This window comes from Xenopus tropicalis, chromosome 1, assembly GCF_000004195.4.
Source record: "Xenopus tropicalis strain Nigerian chromosome 1, UCB_Xtro_10.0, whole genome shotgun sequence".
In the NCBI taxonomy this organism is placed as follows: domain Eukaryota; kingdom Metazoa; phylum Chordata; class Amphibia; order Anura; family Pipidae; genus Xenopus; species Xenopus tropicalis.
Window position 1 is genome coordinate 38198904 of NC_030677.2, and position 20122 is coordinate 38219025.

At 39.9% G+C, this 20122-nt stretch overlaps 1 protein-coding gene across 1 annotated transcript in view; it reads left to right on the top strand.

Moving 5' to 3' along the window:
- The first annotated feature begins 595 nt into the window (after positions 1-595).
- The window catches only part of gabrb1 (gamma-aminobutyric acid (GABA) A receptor, beta 1), a 221227-nt gene continuing 201700 nt past the window's right edge, over positions 596-20122 (top strand). Inside the window, exons 1-3 of the mRNA XM_012955692.3 lie at positions 596-1492; positions 1640-1731; positions 1975-2042. Coding sequence (XP_012811146.2) covers positions 1413-1492; positions 1640-1731; positions 1975-2042 — 240 coding nt within the window. The 5' untranslated portion in view covers positions 596-1412. The remainder of the gene's footprint in view (positions 1493-1639; positions 1732-1974; positions 2043-20122) is intronic.

Genomic DNA, 20122 nt, shown 5'->3' on the forward strand with positions numbered 1-20122 from the left:
TATTCCCTGTTAGACATGGGTATGTTCCCTGTTAGCCCTGTTAGACATAGGTATGTTCCCTGTTAGCCCTGTTAGACATAGGTATGTTCCCTGTTAGACATAGGTGTGTTTCCTGTTAGCCCTGTTAGACATAGGTATGCTCCCTGTTAGCCCTGTTATACATAGGTATATTCCCTGTTAGACATAGGTATGTTCCCTGTTAGCCCTGTTAGACATAGGTATGTTCCCTGTTAGCCTTGGGTATAGTCCCAGCTGTGCATATGAACTCTGTGGAACATTGGGAAGGCACCAGATCTGTCCTCAAGCTGGAGGTCACTGCGAGTGGGCCTGTTTCTTTTAGAAGCTAAGGCTATGAGAAATCTGTAATATACTGTATATTGAGATAAATCTGGATCCACCTGTTGCTGATATTCTTGCTTCAGACCCCTAATCAGTCTATAGTGAGCACCACATCCAAAAAAAACTCCATTAGCCAAACATAGGGCTAGGGACAGACTTATACCCTGGGAGTGGCTTGAGCCTCTTACCTGTTTAAACACCCACACACCTTATTCTTACAGGAATACTGGCCTGTATTTAGCTGAGTTAAACAAATCCCCTGGTTTGTAGGAAGCCCTAGGCCAGCTAGTATGTAGCAGCAGAACCAAGTGCCCAGCAGAGTGGCTACCATTAACTCCTAGCCATGGCAATGAGAAATCCTCTGTGCACTTTGCAGGGGGGAAGTTTCTGCTGCATCTCAAGCCTGAAGTGCAGCGCTTTATTATAAGGGCTAATAAATAGACGGCGGCTGTATCTATGCTGTTTTCATCTCTTCTTCCCATGCACATATCAGAGCAGAAGTAATTGGTTTGCCTTTTTATGCCCCCTCCCATAATCAGAGAAATCGTGATCAGGTACGTATCTCCCAGAACTGCTTCCCTAGGAATGGCTGCTGTCTGTTGCTACTGAGGCGCACCGACTAGACGCATGTAGGGAAGAAGCGGGACATGGAGGGGAAGCTGTGCTAGTGGGAGACTGGATTCGATCGCGGTCGCCAGGCAGCAGTTGTACAGCATCACGTAGAGGGGCAGATCGCTTTGCCCAGACTGTAGCAGCAGCACAATCGCTAGCCGCCTGCATCAATGCTCCGGCCAAGTGAGGAAGGTCTGGCTGAACTAGTCCCCCGGCCCCCGGCTCCCCCCTACCATAAGCTGCTAAAGGACTGACCAGCGCTGGAACTTTCATTCTGGATCTGCGGACATTTTTTTTTTTTTAAGAAAAGCAGTTTGATGTGTTGAGCAAGCGGTGTGTGTGAGGCTGGCCGCTCCGCGCATGCGCAGCGCTATTGGGAATTAGGCTCTTGCCGGAGACTTTTACTCGCATTCCTGGAACCTGCTGCTCATTAACCAACGTTTCATAATTACAAGTTGACCATGTGGACTCTCCGGGGCAGGGGATATTTCGGGATGCTGTCGCTGCCCGTGATGATTGCCATGGTGTGCTGCGCTCAGAGGTGAGATGAGTGGCTGCAGTGATGGATTGGCCCCCGGTATTGGGGGGACGGGGGGATTGCAGGGGGGGCCGGGGGGTTCATATGTCTGATGTCTTGTTGCTGCGACTCAGTGCAGACACTGATTCTCATTCCTGCTTCTTCCCTCAGCGTTAACGAGCCCAGCAACATGTCATATGTGAAGGAAACAGTGGATAGATTGCTCAAGGGATATGACATTCGCCTCAGGCCAGATTTCGGAGGTAATAACCCCACAAACACCCCTCTCTATGCTCATGGTATGATCCGCTGGTGTCTATCCTGCAGCCCTCCTGCTACAGCTTAACTACATTTCCCAGGTTCCCCAGTCAGCATGTAGTTAAACCTCACCTGGAGGCCGGGAGCAGGGACATCCCTTGAGTAAGAGCTGCAGTAACGTTGGCAAGGTGTGTAAATCCTGCCTTTCCTTAGTACATCCCAAATCTGAGGTGTTTTTGTTTTTGCAGGCCCTTCGGTGGAGGTTGGGATGCGAATTGACGTTGCTAGTATAGATATGGTCTCTGAAGTCAACATGGTGAGTACTTGATCTTCTCAAAGGAACCCTAGGGAAAGTGCCCAGAGCAGAGGAAGGTTTCGGCTTACGGTGCGGACCTTTGTTCTGGCAACTTTCTATCAACTTGTTCCCCCCAGGAGTGTGCGCCCCCTCCCCCTACTGGGCCATTGCTGCTGCTGCCGGGCTCATATATATCTATATATACTGTATATACTGTATATACTGGTACAGAGGGTGTGTGAGGCCAGTGCTGCCAGGCTCATATATATCTATATATCTATATATACTGTATATACTTGTACAAAGGGCGTGTGAGGCCAGTGCTGCCAGGCTCATATATATCTATATATCTATATATACTGTATATACTTGTACAAAGGGCGTGTGAGGCCAGTGCTGCCAGGCTCATATATATCTATATATCTATATATACTGTATATACTTGAACAGAGGGCGTGTGAGGCCAGTGCCTGGGATTCGCCTTCAGCACCTTGGCCAGCGACAGCCACATTCTCCCGGCACCTGAGCTCTTGTATCCGGCAAATGTTACTTTATGGGGGGTGTAAAAGTACTTGAGGCTCAGCTGATTTTGCTGGTTTAATGTGTTTATAGATTTTTGTCCTACAACGTTATTGATATAATTGCTATTTTATAAATCCACTGATCACACCAGCTGTCTAGTATGCATCTTAGGCAAATCCAACCCTAGGCCCCTTCTAGCTGTCGTTTCAGTAAATTTTGGTAAATGACAGACTGGTTGGGGTAGTTTATAAACAGATAAAGAGGCACTGGTTGGAATCCATTATATGTCTGTCTATATGCAATTTCTATTTAAGTGAGAGGCCTCCCAGGGGCCCAAAGGAGTGAATTTTCGAGACATGACCATAGGTAAGGATGAAGGAGTAAGAAATATACCTATAGAATTTAGAGAAATGTTTTAGAGAAATGATTTTAATTAATATAGTTTTATTTCTGTTTTGCCAATCAAAAGTTTGTAGAAAGATGTGTAGTACATACAGTTGAAATGACTTTTTATGTTTATGGAAGATCAGTCAGCAGAAATCTTAGGGTAACATTTGGCATAATGTTATTCTGATATTCTTGCAGCTAGGCCTGTATTTACGTATATGGACTTGTGGGCCCATGCCCAGGGTGGTAGCTTTAGGGGAGTTGGCTATATATATATATATATATATATATATATATATACAGTATATATATATAAAAAAAATCCCTGTTGGCCACCAGACATTGTAGTTAGATAGATATAAGTACTGTGCGTGTACTGAAAGCCTTAGTGGCCATTGTGGCCTGCACCTAGAACAGCTATAATATAATAAGGATATAGCCATATATCTGTAACATTGGTATGAGGGGCCCTGACTAAATGGTGGACAAGAGGTTTTAGTTCTGAATCACTGACCTATACAGACAGAACTTCAGATAGATGGAAAGATCATTTACAGGTAAATGGAATAGGTAATACTTGACACAGCAAATATGATGATACAGGTATGGGACCTGGGGGTTTTCCGGATAAGGGGTCTTTCCGTAATTTGGGTCAATTTAAGCCTGCTAAAAATAATTTAAATATTGAATAAACAAAATAGGCTTGTTCTGCCCCCAATAAGGATTAATTATATCTTAGCTGGGATCAAGTACAGGTACTGTTTTATTATTACAGAGAAAAAGGAAATCATTTTAAAAATTAGAATTATTTGCTTATAATGGAGTCAATGGGAGACGGGCTTTCCGTAATTCGGAACTTTCTGGATAACGGTTTTCCGGTTGAGGGATCCCATACCTGTACTACAACTCTAAGAAGTTCTTCCACAGTTATTTAAAAGAATAATGCAAGATGTAGTTGATGATATCTAGAGTGACCAAGGTTCCCCATCCATCAGGGAGACTCTCTATTGGGGAGTGTATATTAAAGGAGACATATTCTATAAAAATTGTGAATGTACCAGTGAAATGTACTCCTCTAGATATAGAAGGATTGTGCTTAAAAAGTTGTGTTTCAGGCTGATTTATTGAGAAATTCCCCCAAAACCTCACTAGTCCTGCCCATATGTTCCACTTCCTGCTGGCTGAATCCTCTGGATGTGCATGGGGGGGGGGGGGGGCGGCTCTCAGTACACTGCACTGTAGGATAGGAACCAATCAGCAGCTAGGCTGACCTGATAGGGAACTGAAGCCTGTCTTTGCTTGTGTGAGTGCAGGGCTGTGATTGGCTCTCCTACTGTTCTTCTGGCAGGGACCGTTAGGACACGCCCACTCTTCATTTTAAACATGGTCAGAGAAGAGAGAGGATCTATAGGGAGCTCCAATAAAGGGGCTATTTTTACAGAAAGGATTAATTTTAAGCACAAAGGGAAACCAGCACCGTATATTATTCATGATTGCCTACAATATTAGGGTTTTTCCAATTTATCCAATATGTCTCCTTTAAGCAAATAGAGATTATTATGGTCTCTACTGATGACCACACTTTTCACAATTTTTTTTTTTAGTTCAATCTATTTTAACTTAAAATGTATGATTGCCAATGTCACATGTAGTCGATCAGATGTTATCACTTAAGCCTGTGTGGCAAGATTCAAAATATAGTTTCAGTTTCAACTTTTTTTTTTATTTTAGAGTTCCCCTTTAAGCCATGGAAAATGTGATCTTAACTGTTTGTCTACTGCATAAATAGGTGATTTAAAAATAGGCACTTGGTATGCCAAAGGTACTTGCAATGGCACTAATGGTTGAGGAATTTGTAGCACCTTGGAGGTTGGGAATGCATGCAGGGCATGCACAGTGTGGAGTCTTGCACTGTAAATTGCAACTGAGCATAACTGTTGTGCACTGAGTTGCGTTGCACTTTGATATGACTTGAACTACCTTAAAATTGCCACATGATTAAAATTCCTAATTCACTAATTATCTTTTATATAGGAAATAATGTATAGAATATAAGGATATTAGAATAAGTCACCAGAGAGTTTCTTGACTATATAAAGGCAGCAGACTAAAGGGGTGATTTACGACTGCCAAAGCAGTTGTGGTCCCACCAATTTCCCCGCAGTCAGTTACATATAAAGCCACATTTCTTTAACAAACTTACATAAATATGTGCTCCTTGCACTTCTGTATAGTTGTGTATGGCACTGCTCTGCCCCTCCATCCTGTCCCAAATCAAGCACAATTGCACTCAGGATCGGACTGGGAGGTGCAGGGCCCACCAGGGCTTCTGCTCAAATGGCCCCGCCACCTTCACACACCGCCCCCCCCTCCAACCCCGCAGGAACCCCCAACACCCTCCAACCCTCGCCCCCGAGGGAGCCTAAATGAAACTCACCTGCGGCGTGTTGGAGGAGGGAGACTGGTGGATCACGGGAGCGCCCTGAGGGGTTCGGGTCTGGACCACCAGGGCCCACTAGGGCTGGGCCCCACTGGGTTTTTTCCCGGTGGCCCAGTCCAACGTTGGTTGCACCTACTGACACAGACGAAACCCTGGCACTACTGCAACCTCTGCTCCATGAGGTATCTCTAGGGGTCCCTTAATGATGTGTGTCAAAGGCTGCAGTGTCCTCCCATTCTGAACACTGGAAATGGGAAACTTTCAGCACAACTGAGTATGATTTACAGTAAAGTGCAAGCACAATTGCTACAATTGCATTAATATTGATGCATCAGCTGAAACTGCATTAAATGCAATGCCCCCTTGTGTCTGCAATGCTGCAAACATTCTGGGGGGATTGCTGCATTTTAGAAAACATGCCAATTGCACTTGAAATTGTATTTTGCTTAAATGCCCTCTCAAGTGTTTTTTTACAGGTCATAAAACTCTGAAGTGACTTTTAATATCCTAATGGTGTAAATATTTCATAATCCGCATGTTTCATTAAGTCGTGACAAATTGCATCATGACACACAATTTATAAGGCTATACAAGATATTCATGGATCTTGTGTAGCATTTTACATTTAATTTGAGACTGTATTTTGCTATGGAGGTGTTAACTCATTATGGCAGTAATATCCATTTGGTGACTTTGTAGCTAAAAATTCCATAACCTTATGTAGCTCAGAACTACTGGTAACTGTCATTTGGCCACAGCTGGAGTACTGTTGGTTAGACAGCCCTGAGATAGGTCTTATTGAGGTTTTATGACCTCTAGAAAGACTTAGGCTGCAAGTAATCCCATGTTAGAAAATGTTCTTTAGCCCTAAATTGTATACTGCCTGTTCCATATATTTAAGGAACATGTATCCAAGTGGCTATTTAATAACCAGAGGAAATAGCAAAACTGATGTTTTATTGAAAAAAACACATTTATTTTAACCCAATCAATATAACACATCATCATTTCAAAAATATTTAAATGCTATTGGGGCACTCCATGTACATAATATAACTTTTCCTCTTTAAGAGCAATTAATTAAGGAAAAAGGAGGATGTACTATCTGAAAAGGCAAGTCTGTGTGCTGTACTGAAGTACTGAGATATGGGTTGTGCCCTCAGAGTCCTTGACTCCAACACTCCCCTGAGTGATGGCATGAGTGTAGGCACGTTGTTACTCTGGCATTCAGCTTGAGTACCCAGATAGCCTGAGCATTTAGAGGGTTAATTAATCTTCACAAATATCAAGATAGGCAGGCACTCCGGGATTTCAATAGAAAAAATGGCAGAAGTTCATGAAAAAGTGAAATAAAATCACTGTATATTTATTAAGCTAACACATGATACAGCAAGCCTTACGCGTTTCGTACCCTGCGGTACTTAATCATAGACTGAATGAACGGTTACATACAGAGGGTATTTAAAGCATGAGGGGCCAATGGTTACTTAGTTGTAATTAGCCAATCACAGAACTGCGTTCATTAAGTAAAATCACATATAATTCCAAAGGACAAAAAATAAAGAAAGCACATGTGTTAGAAACAGTATATGTCCCAAATATATATAATCAGGAAAGTATTCTCAAAAAATGGATGTATTGTTGGTACATTGATATAGAGAATTTTAATCACATCAGAATTGTATTATTCATGTATAATAGACAGATAGAAGAGAATTCCTAAATGAGCTTTTTCAGAGAAGTTATGCTCAGGGATTCCAAAACTTTTAGAGTTTGTCTCACAGACTATAGAGTTATACTTGTAAGCAATGAGAAAATAAAGTGTAGATATCACAATATATGTGCATATATAAAAAATATATAGAGCCTATGATTAAGTACCGCAGGGTACGAAACGCGTAAGGCTTGCTGTATCATGTGTTAGCTTAATAAATATACTGTGATTTTACTTCACTTTTTCGTGAACTTCTGCCATTTTTTCTATTGAAAACCCGGAGTGCCTGCCTATCTTGATGTTTGTGATGTATCCATGATGGCTCCCTCTAGCTGAAGGTCTGGGGCATGAGCACCTGGGCCCAACTCTACTACGGGTGAGATCTGATGAAATTGTGTTTATATTGTGTCATATTAATTAATCTTCAGATTGTTTTGCAGGAGGACGCCAACAGTAACAAGTTTGCTCCACTGCTTTTTATTTTTCAGTTTGAACCCTTTCTCTGATTGAAGCTTGAGGTCTAAAGGGGCTGTTCACCTTTAAATTACCTTTTAGTATGTTATATAATGGCAAATTCTAAGCAACTTTTCTACTGGTCTTTATTATTTTTTGTTTTGGGTTTTTGAATGCTTTCTTTGTGATGGGGGCTACTGACGTTAGAAGCCAAAAAACTATTGCTCTGTGAGGCTACAATGTTACTGTTATTGTTGCTTTTCATTACGTATATTTAGGCCCTCCTCTATTCATATCTTAGTCTCTCACCGGTTGCTAAAGTAATTTGGACCCTGGCAACCAGATAGCTGATGAAATTCCAAACTGGAGAGCTGCTGAAAAAAAAGTATAATAATTAAAATTACTCTAAGGTTAGTATATTGTGAATATGCTACGAGCACTGCAGAGACTAGATAGGACCTCTCTGAACCTACTTAGGCCTTTATAATCTTTATAATAAATGGTAACCTCGCCTCCACTGGTTGTGAATGTAGATGTCTGTATTTTTCTGTTGTGTAACCTCTCAACATTAAGGGGCTGATTTACTAACCCACGAATCCGACCCGAATTGGAAAAGTTCCGACTTGAAAACGAACATTTTGCGACTTTTTCGTATGTTTTGCGATTTTTTCGGATTCTGTACGAATTTTTCGTTACCAATACGATTTTTGCGTAAAAACGCGAGTTTTTCGTATCCATTACGAAAGTTGCGTAAAAAGTTGCGCATTTTTCGTAGCGTTAAAACTTCCGCGAAAAGTTGCGCATTTTTCGCGTAAGTTTTAACGCTACGAAAAATGCGCAACTTTTTACGCAACTTTCGTAATGGATAGGAAAACTCGCGTTTTTACGCAAAAATCGTATTGGTAACGAAAAATTCGTAAAGAATCCGAAAAAATCGCAAAACATACGAAAAAATCGCAAAATACCGATCATTACGAAAAAAACGCAATCGGACTCCATTCGACCCGTTCGTGGGTAAGTAAATCAGCCCCATACAGTATGTTTTGCCATATATCCTTGCAAATAAAGATTTATTCTGGAATAAAATGCCCTGGTGCAAGGAACAATTTAAAATTATTATAAATCGGTAGTACATAGGATAGGGCTTGATGGAAAGGCGAGCAACAGTTTATTAATACGTTATAGTATGTAATAACATTTAGGGCACCCCTGTGACCTTTATCATCAATGATCATAACATCTCTGATGAAGTTAGAACAAACTTTTGTTTTCTTTGTCTTTGTCTAATTTCTGTAGTATGCAATACTGTTTTTTATTATATAGGACCTATTAATTCTATTGTCACTAAATCTCTACATGAATTGGGAGTAACCCTTTTAACATTTCTATATATCTCAGTCCCTTGTTTCCATCCTCTTTTGTCAAACCTACCAACAGACCATCCTGCTCATGTAACACCTTTCCACGTCCCTTGACTGTGTCCAACAAACAGCAACTTCCATAAAGTGAAAGCAGCGTCCTCTGAAATCAGAGATTCTTTGTTAAATCTCTTCATTTTAGAAAAGGACATGATACCTGTTTGCTGCATCATTGCACATTCTTTATAGCCACTGAAATTCCTGGATTTCAAAACTCTTCAGACTTCAAAACTCTTCCATTTATCTCTAGAAAGGGCTAAATGCTATAACATAGATGGCCCAAGGCTGGTACAGCTGTCGTGATTAGTCAGTCTGTAAGAGTGTGCTTAGGGATAACAGTGGATTGAAAGGGTAAATTGCTAATTAAGCTGCAAATGTAATTGCTCAAAAATGGACGCAAATGTGCGTATTGATGATTGAATGTACATATTTACACTCAAACACACTCAAATGATGCTCCTCCCTCTCTTCATTTGGGTAGATTGGCGAGGTTTAAACATATGCTTTTAGGGCCATGGCACACAGGAAGACCTGTCGCCCACGATAAATCTGCGGTCAACAAATTTTCCAAAAATCCTTTCCCAATGGCAATAATATGAATTACTAGTGGGAAAACATATGCATTACTTTGTTTTTCTGAAGTCACCCAAGTTTCTTTGCAAGTAACTTCAGGCGATTTCGTAAAAATGAAGTAATGCATGTGTTTTACCACTGGGGATTTACATTATTGCTAGTGGGAAAGCATTTTTGGGAGAATAGTTGCCTGCGGTAGATTTATCACAGGTTACTAATATCCCCATGTACCATGACCCTTATTTAGTTACAGGTGTCTGTTGAGACTGAGAATTTATTTTATTCTTTTGATTATACTTGGGAAACAAGTAAACAACCCCTTTAAACCAACTGTAAATCAGATTTCATTTATTTTGTGCAGTTAGAAGTATCAAATAATGGCGCATAGTTAGTAAATGAGCCCCCGTGTATTTACAGGGTTGTGTTGGCAATGTGAGCCTTATGAAATGAGTCCAGTTTATATATGGCTGTCATTGCCATAGTAGGAAACAAAGGCTTTCTACTTTGAACAAATGGCACAACTACCCTTCCTTGCACCAAAATGCTCCTCTGTTTCTACCTACATGTATTATTTATGTGCAGTTATTCATAAATCAACTTGTTGACGGTTGATTCAAGGCTGCTGCATCATTGAAAATGCTGGAATATTTTATATTAAATGTAATTATCCATTATGACTGGAGGAAAGGAGGGTTCTTGGTATTTTACAGTGAGAGAATATTAGTTAGGGCTTGGCTGGCAGGTACATATAGAACCTGTTATCTAGAAACCCATTATCCATAAAGCTAGGAATTATTGAAAGGCCATCTACTAGAGACTCCAATTAATTCAAATAATTCTAATTTTTAAAAATGATTTCCTTTTTCTCTGTAGTAAAAAACAGAACTTTGTACTTGATCCCAACTAAAATATGATTAATCCTTATTGGAGGCAAAACAATCCTATTGGGTTTAATTAATGTTTAAATTATTTTTTAGCAGAGTCAAGTTATGGAGATCCAAATTACAGAAAGGTCCCTTATCCAGAAAGCCCCAGGTCCCAAGCATTCTGGATAAGAGGTCCCATACCTGTACAATAGTTTATATTAAGGATATAAGTGTCTATTCATGATAATCCAAACATTCTATTATTTAAAATTGTTGCTTTAGCTTATTAAAACAGGGGCTGATAACATTGCTTTACGGGATTCAAAATTGATTTTTTCCATTATTTTAATGGATGTGTCTATTTAAATCCTAAATAACTCATTATATTACCACATAATAGCACAGTATGGTGTATTAGACAGGTAACTGGGTTGTATGTATGTACAAAACAAACCATATCCAGAGTAATCAATAGAATAGTTTGCTTTCATAACTAAGGACTATTGGCTTTTCAGTGGAATTGTGCCCCCCCCCCATGTGTTTATGATTAAATTAGATCTCATGTTGCTCAGGTATGGGATTTCTTATTAGGAAACCTGTTATATACAAGCTTCAAATTATGGGGAGGCCATCACCCATAGGGTCCATTTTAAGCTATAAATTCTATTTTTTCTAATTTTCTTTTTCTCTGTAATAATAAACCAGTAGCTTGTATGCTGGTAACTAAGATATAACTCCTTATTGGAAACAAAATGATCCTAATGGGTTTATTTTATGTTAAAATGATTTTTAGCAGACTCGAGGTATGGTGATCCAAATCATGGAAAGATCCCTTATTAGGAAAACCCCAGATCCCAAGCATTCTGGATAATAGGGCTTTAGGATATTAAAGTACAGTTTATTTGGTGTAAGTCAGTTGCAGCAATAGCTGTGAGCAGTGAAGGAACCTGGAATTACTGCCAGGCTGCTAATAATTCTCACCAGGGAAGACTGGGCAGACATATTGGTGCTCACCACAAATTGCAAATGTGTGTGGGTTTCCTCTGGGTACTCCATTTTTCTCCCTCACTTATTAAAACACACAAGCAGAATAAGAAGCTTCCAATAAAACTGACCATCATGTTTGTGTTGATGTGATAGGCAGCATTGGACTGGGCCGCTGGGGTACTGGGAAAAAACCCGGTGGGCCCCGGCGGCCCAGATCCGATCCCCCCCAGGGCGCTCCTGTGATCCGCTGTCTCCCTCCCCTGAAGCACCACAGGTTTCTTTTAGGAGTGCTCGGGGGAGGGGTCAGAGGGTGTTGGGGGCCTCTGAGGGATGTGTGAAGGCGGCGGGGGTCATTAGGGGGTGCAGGGGCCCCTGAGGCAGAAGCCCTGGTGTGCCCTGTACCCTGGTGATAGGAACCTTAGATTGTAAGCTCCACTGTGGCAGGGAGTGTTTTACATTATGTATAATCTCTGTAAAGGGCAACAGACTATGTGGACACTATATAAAGAGCAATTATTAATGTATGGAGAGCTTTGGAATAGCATCAATGTGCACTCAGTTTTGTATCTATTAAGTGCTCTGCACTTTTTAAATAAAACTCAGTGCAACTCTGAGGCCTGTATAAAAGGGAATGTTCATACTGTATAAATATAAAAGATTACATTTCAAGACACAGTTGCCTGTGGATACTTTCCATTCCCACAGATTGGTCAGTATTAGCAGATGCTGTAATTATTTCCTTATGGGAAAAAAACAACATTTATACTAATATACAGAAGTCATTTTCTTCTAAATCCTAATAGAAAGGAGCCCTGCTAGTTTCTCTATTTCTGTATTCCACTCCAGCCATTCCGCTTTGAAATGTGTTCATGGGCAGTGCGTGCGTGTGTGTTCTTAATTCCCCCGTGTACTCGGGCTGCACGAGCTCCCATTAGTTATTCAGCTTTAGCTTGATTCCCCCCTAAGCAACAGGAACTTGCAGGCTCCAGACCCCTGCCCCTAGCCCTGCAGCTTCAGCTGGGACCGGTTCACATTTAGCCTCCGATGCAGTTCACAGAAAGGGAAGGGGAGCAGGGGAAAAAACAATAATAATCCTATTATAAACTATGAACTAATCTTAAAAAAGTGACTACAAAGTGCCTTAAATTGTATGAGGATTGTGAATCTTTCCCCACAGCTGCATTGGAGAGGCTTCCTGCTGTAACTGTACCAGTCATTTTTGCTCGGCAGCTCTGAGGAGGTGTCACCAAATCTACATGTCACGTCACTTTAACGAAGGCAGCATTCGAGACAGAGATACTAAATTTAGCACCTGAGCGGCAGGGAGATAAATAAATACAGCAATAGATATTCCAACAGCAAAGGCTGAATAAAAAAAGATTCCATTACCAAATGTAGTCAAACACAATGACAAAATAATTATTTGCTTTTTCTTCAGAAACTCAAGGGGTAATTAACCAACACAAATTCAGTGTGTAAAGGGCAAGTCATCATGTTTTTTTACGCACAATGTATAGTTGGTAAATTTCAGAAAGTTGCCTCCAGGTTTTTTTGTGCATCATTGGGGGTAATTGGTTTGTGGATGTGCACTGTGGCAAAACAATGCAATTCATTAGGTGCAAATCAGCTGTGTGTACAGTAGGTGCAACATGCAAATGGAACCCTGGAAGGAACATCTCCTTAAGGTTCCACTGTGTTACTGAGCTACTTATTCAGTAAAGCAGAAGAAATAGACCTTAGTGCAATGTGCAAGTGTAGAGGAGCCTGTACTGATGCAAGCTGGAGTGGAAACGATTTAATTCGTTTATATTGTAAATAGTGATGAGTAGGAATGAGCGAATCGCTCTCATATTGCTTCACCGAGAAGCAAAGATTCGCGAAACAGTGAAAAATTCACGAAATGGCGGAAATGCTGCGCGACAAAAAAAAAATAAAACATTTGTTTCGACAATTTTTTCGAGTGCAACAATTTTTGTTAACAGGGGCAACAATTTTTTTCTAAGTGAATTTCGCAAAACAATTTGCTAATGGTGAAACGCAGAAGTCCAACACGAATCCATGCCTGCCGAACTATTTCGCCCATCACTAACGATGAGTGAATCTCTCTCATTTTGCTTCACTGAGAAATTTGCGAGCCTATTAAAAGATTTGCGAAACAGCGGAAAATTCACGAAACGGCGAAAATGTTGCAAGTCTGACAATTTTTTTGATGCACATCATTTTTTTGACACGCAACAATTTTTGTTGACGTGGGTGACAATTTTTTTCGCAGCAAATTTTTCCGCCTGTTTCGCAATACAATCCGGCAATGGTGAAAAGCTAAAATTTGACGTGAATCCATGCCTGCCAAATTATCTCACCCATCACTAGTGATGAGCAAATCTGTCCCGTTTCGCTTTACTGATAAATTCATGATACTTGACTTTTTTGATGTGACCGCACGCAATTGGACGTAGTCACGAATCCATCTCTAGCGAAAAATGTTGCTTATCACTAGTTGTAAAGTAACCTCTTGGCCCCTCATCCAATAATTACCTAGGGCACTAAAACAAAACTAATATCCCCAATTATACGAAGGCAGATTTATCACAAATTGAATTTTCAAGTTTCTTTCCTAATTAGAAAAAACTCAAAATATTGAATGTGTGTGTATTTAGCAAAAAATTGAATTTCAAAAACATGATTGCGTAAAAACATGAAAAACACACATTCAACCCATCATCTGCTCCATTTCAAAATCAATCATGAAAACTCAAATTGGGCTTGACTTCTACATGAATGCACCAGCTTTCAAAAGCTCAATTTTTATAATCAAGTTATTGTGGGCTTAATAAATCTTGTAACATTGAGTTTCGGAAACAAATTCAAATTCATGAGTTCAGCAGCAAAAAAACTTAAGTTGTGGTAAATGACTCCTGAGCTTATCGCAGCATGTTGCATTCCACCTGCGTTCGTCGCTTACATACGCCTGTGTAAGAACTGGAACATATAGAAGTAAGGGATGCGTTCCTTCCTGCACTCCTCTGGGGTGGAACACGTGAATGTACCACAGGGGCCAGAGGGAGGAACGCTCATGAGTACAAGCCCTAAGGGAAAGGGTCTTGGCTGGAACACAGCTGACTGCTGCGGTATTTGTGCAAATGTATAGAAGTTTAGTACAGAACATATCTTGCTTTCAGTAGCAATTATACCTACAAATAACTTTAAAACCATGAAAAATGTGTAATTAACATATATATTATTTCATTTAGTAAAATGGACTCTTTAAAGTGTATTCTGCTCACAGCGTCCTTCAACCTACTCCTCATGCTTTAGCAGCCTTTCCCCAAATCCCAACCCATTGCCTTGCTCTGTGCTTCCCTAGGGCCACAGGGTGGGATAGAGACAGTAGTGCAGCCTGCCTCCACGCATGCAAGGGAATTGAATAACTTAGTAGAGTATAAAGACACCTTAGTTCCCTCCTTCAGACATACTATAATACAGTTACTGTGTTCAGGCATGGTATACATTATTTTATTTTAAACAGTGCCTGAAGCAGGGACATTCACTGACAGGGATATGCTTTCCTGCTGCTAAACCCTGATGAGCAGGATTCTACAGAGAGGAACTCAGCGATGAGCCCACACAAACTAAAAATCAGATTTAAAAGTTCAGAATCTCCAGTGGCCCTATGTGTTTCATGCCCCAAGGGCACTTAGTCAAGGGGTCTGGGGGCCTAGGGGCCTAGGGTCTGGGGCTGGTGTCCCTAGACCATCCTTTCAGTATGGTGAGTGTATTTTACAGTGGTGTGTACAGTAGTGCGACCTTGGAATCAAGTACAAACAGATGTAAATGGGAAAAACTCCAGATACTGTTTGTTTAGCTGTGCTGCACAGGGATTCAGAGTTGGCAGTATCTCACCGGTTAAGTTTATCTATCTTCTCTTGTGACATTAGTTAATCATATGTATAACTCATTATTTTTATTTTATTTATTAAAAGTCAATGCTCTATAAATAGCTGAGCAATATAAATCCCTATCTCATAAGGACAGAAGTGATCACAGCTTACATTACATCTTTTTACCTATGCATTTTCCACTTTTCTAATTTTATTAGAGAAAAAGAATCTACATAATGGTATTAGCCATTTATTCCTTTTTTGGTGCTAATCTAATTTAGGAGACTGTATCAAGCACACTATGAGCCATGAGAATTCAAAATGGGATTATGGCTTCATTTGTATTATGTTTGCCTGCATGTCTCCTAAAGCTGCTTCAAACTGAGCCTGACATGTTTTGCTATTTACCCCCTCGCTTATCATCCATAGCCCAAATAAATAGGTTCAAGAATGTTGCCCTTACTTTTCATTTTGCTTCCTTCCTTTTTCATTGTGTTACATGGGGAAGCCTTTTACAGCTTCCTTTGCGATATATAAGTAATGGGCAACATTAAGAATATCAAGATCATGACATGTGGCCCCTAGGCCCCAAAATATTAAGGTCCTGATATGTGGCTCCTGGGGTAATTTATGCCAATTATTTCTTTTAACCCTTCAACCCATCTGCTGCTGGTTTACCTAAACTCTTTATATAGTTTGCTCTTTTTGTGAGTGTAATTAATAATTGTTTGTAGACTATTGATCTGACAGCCAAACCAAACACTGATGGACCACTGGAACCACCAGCGACTCTATCTGGGGATGAAAACCCACGAGCCCGTCTAGTGATCCATCCTTTGCATTTGATCTTTTGCAATTTACACATTTACATGTCACTGAAATTGCATCTTTGCACCTGCTCTGATTTGGATTCTGTAATAGTTGTAACAAAGCATTGAGAGTTCCAGGCATTAGTTGCCCCAATGCCAAAAGTCGAATCTGCTATCCAGGGGCTGCCCCAATCCCTCCAAGCTTCACCTCCTCTCCACACCATTGGGCACACTGGAGACAAGGGCACTGGGCGACTTTTTTGTAAAGGGTAAATATAAATAGTGAAATATACAGTAGGTATGAGCTACTTAAGATGGTATAAGTATATATGTTAATTGCAATGAAGAACAGGGAACTTGAGCAGTATCTTGTGTTGGGGATTTCTTTAACGATTAAACCAATCGCTGTTGGTTGCAAAAGTCTATGGTTCTTACAGCTGGATACATATGTCAAGGCCAAGTGTAGACAAGACTCTAAACTCTAAAAATGAATATGGCTAGAAATGCCATGTTTCATATACTAAACTTACTGTACCAGCCTAAAGGTTCAGCATCTCTATAATAGTAATAATCCAGGCCTTCAAAGTAGTCATGGGAACTCACCATCTTGGATTTTGTTTGGAGTGTTAGTGACACTGCACATGCTCAGTGGGCTTTGAGCAGCTGGTTAGAAGATAGGCTCAGGGGTCATCGTAACTTATCAAGCAGAAAATGGGGTTCCTCTATTATATAAGCAGATGCTACAGGGCTAATTATTAAATCTTAATGCAAATTTCACTTTCAGAGCTGCCATGTACTAATAATCTGTATTATTTATCAATCACTCAATTATTTAATCAAATGATCCTTAAGCTCAGGTAAGTGCCAGCAGCACAGAGCATGGGCAGTGAATCAGCAGAAAAGATGGGGGGCTACTGGGGCATCTTTGGGGCACAGATCTTCCCTGCTAAAGGGCTGTGGTTGCCTTGGGCTGGTACAGAAACCCAAAATATTATGTACAATTTTTGCTCTACTTTTTAGTTTAAGCTTTAGTTGTCCTTTAAATATGTTAGTAGAACATAGTACATGCTGCCCCCCTGAGGAAACTGCCATCTATAGAGCAACTCTGAGGACTACAGCCAAGTAACTTGTGCCATGCACAGTGAACTAATAAGCCACACCCTATTCTGGTTTATTGTTGTGATATTACAAACACAATACAATCCCTGTAAGAGGAGATATGGAGCTTGGGGAGAGCCTGCCAGAGGAAATTGGCTGCTTAAACAGGCGAACATTGCAAGCCGAGACAATGATTTTTTTAATAGAAGCTTCAAGAAATAAAGCAAATTAAAAATAAATATACTGCCAGCTCTTAATTTAATTAAGCAAATTCACAAGGGGAATTTCAATGAAGATATAGTGGCCCTTAAATGAGAGCTTTTTACAGGCAGATATAATTAGAATGTTCAATTTTCTCTTTATGCGCAAAGTACCAGAAGCATAGTGACAAGTTGTGGTACCAAAGCACATAATGAAAAAGAAATATATAAATGATGTAGACACAACCTATGGAAGCATCGTGGTTGTTCTTATATTATAAGGTCTCAGTGGAACTCTATATTCTATAACTCCATATTGCACCAATGCCAAAAGTCAAAGTCAAACATGCCACTGCCACTAATGATGATAATAATGTGCAAGTCTCATGAATATCATGAAGTGATTTTGATATTTCTGCTTTCCTGCCACCAAGCAAAGCATTAAGGGGATGAGGGGCTTAGCTTCTTTGAAAGTGAGATTATACTTTTGAAGATGCTCTCTCACCTTCAGTTCTTAACCGTATGAGCTCTTGTATTGTGCCCCTGACCATATTCTGCATAGATGCTCTTTAAAAGCATATAGGTCCAGGCAATAGGACACCATATTATTTTGTTGCAACAAAGGGGCCCATTCATCAATGTACGAATCCGAATCACGAAATACGATCATTTCTGATGATTGAAAATGTCATGAAAATTCTTTTTGTTGACGTACAAAAATTTCATACTTTCAATCCGAAAGTTCAAAAATTTTCGCATTGAAATGATGGTAAACGTTAGAGATGTAGCGAACTGTTCGCCGGCGAACTAATTCACGCAAACATCGTTTGTTCGCAAGTCCGCAAATTCGTGAACTTTTGGCGATGTTCGCCATTTTGGGTTCGCCGCGTTTTTTTTTGCACCGCGTTTTTTCGCCTCGGTTTTTTCCGCCGCGTTTTTTCGCTTCGGTTTTTCGCCTTTGCGTATACATAGGAATAGCTTGCGGGTTTTTTTTTTGGCGTTATTTTTTGGCGTTTTTTTTTACAAAGTATTTTTCAGATAAATTTTTGCCCTTGATCCCCCTCCTGCATGCCACTGTCCAGGTCGTGGCACCCTTTAAACAACTTTAAAATCAGTTTTCTGGCCAGAAATGGCTTTTCTAGGTTTTAAAGTTCGCCTTCCCATTGAAGTCTATGGGGTTCGCAAAGTTCGCGAATATTCGCGAGTTTTGGCGAAAGTCCGCGAACGGGTTCGCGAACATTTTTGGCGATGTTCGCTACATCCCTAGTAAACGTATTGGTGATCCGAAAGTCACAAAATTTTCGTATCCCAACGATCGTAAGCGGCGCAAAAACCCTTGCTGACTTTGATCCTTCAGTACATTATTTAGGAAACTTTCCATAGGACTCAATGGCACTCTGCAGCTCCAACCTGGCCAAAAGAAAGTTACGATACCAAAGCTTGAATGAATTGTGAAACTTTCGTACTTGTTGTGATAAATACGATTTTGTTGCACAAATTGTCGCAAAGCATGAAAAAGTTGCAGAAATTAATGAAAAAAATCACAGAAAATACGCACAGTTCTAAAAGTTAGAAAAAAATACACATTTTTTGTAATCGTAACCAATCGTACATTGAAAAATTGGCCCTCTGTCTGTCTGCAGTTTGTAAACTTAAATACCTTACATCTGCCATGCGACATGCAATCCACCAACAATATATCAAAACCTAATATTTATCTTCTTGGCAATGTGCTCACTTTTTGTCTGTTTCAGTAAGACTTGATTTTTCAAAGGGCAATGGTTCCTCAAGCCTCTCTATCTTACCAATCAGTTATAGCTCTTTTGGTTTACAGCAGATGTTGAAAAAAGTAGTCTTTACTCTCCCTATGATCCAAATGAGGCTTCTCACATTTTAACTGGTTCTCAGGGGTTCTTCCTGCAGTCTGACTGGATTTGAAGTTTGGTGAAAAGTGAATTAAAGTAGACATAAAAGATTCCCTGACACAAAAATGAAAGTATGATATCAAAAAGAGATACCAGAAGCCAAAACATATAGGCTATGGTTCATTAGTTAACTTTAATGTAACGTTTGTACATTTTTACTGCAAATTGATACATTTCTATTCCCTCTTTCTGATGTGGGTCACATATAAAGTTTGTGTATAAGACTGATGTTAAAAAACAGAGAATCAGCCCCGTGTGGCATCAGCCAGTCTTTAATTACAAGTAGAGAAAGCTTCTGTTGGGACAGATAACATTTTTATTTTCCCTTTGTATTCGTCTAATGGACATTTTAGAGATTAACACATGATAAATATTGTTGCCATGGGGCTCACCATATTTCTATAAACAAATACTTGTCTCTTTTTGCAGATTCTGCCATGCATAAATATTTCATTGCCAATTTAATGTCCCCATAATCATTATTTCCTTTTAAAGACGTTCTATTGACCTACTTTTCTACATTTCTACTGTTCTACATTGTATTGGACTACTTTTCTCAACATCTCCTGTGAGACAAAGTGTATCTTGAGATGACAAAACTTCACTGAACAATAAAAAAATCTTTATTTTAATTATGACATGGAAAGACAATAGCAACATTTCCAGACTTAATTGCTCATTATTTTGATAAAGAGGCAGTTAAATATTGTGTTTGTCCCTCCATTACCAGTACTTAAAATAAAGTCTATGTGAAGAAAGACCTTGAGGATCGTAGCAGCGAACATTGCTTTTTAATACTTTTACAAATATAAATAAGTGCAATTCTCAGTG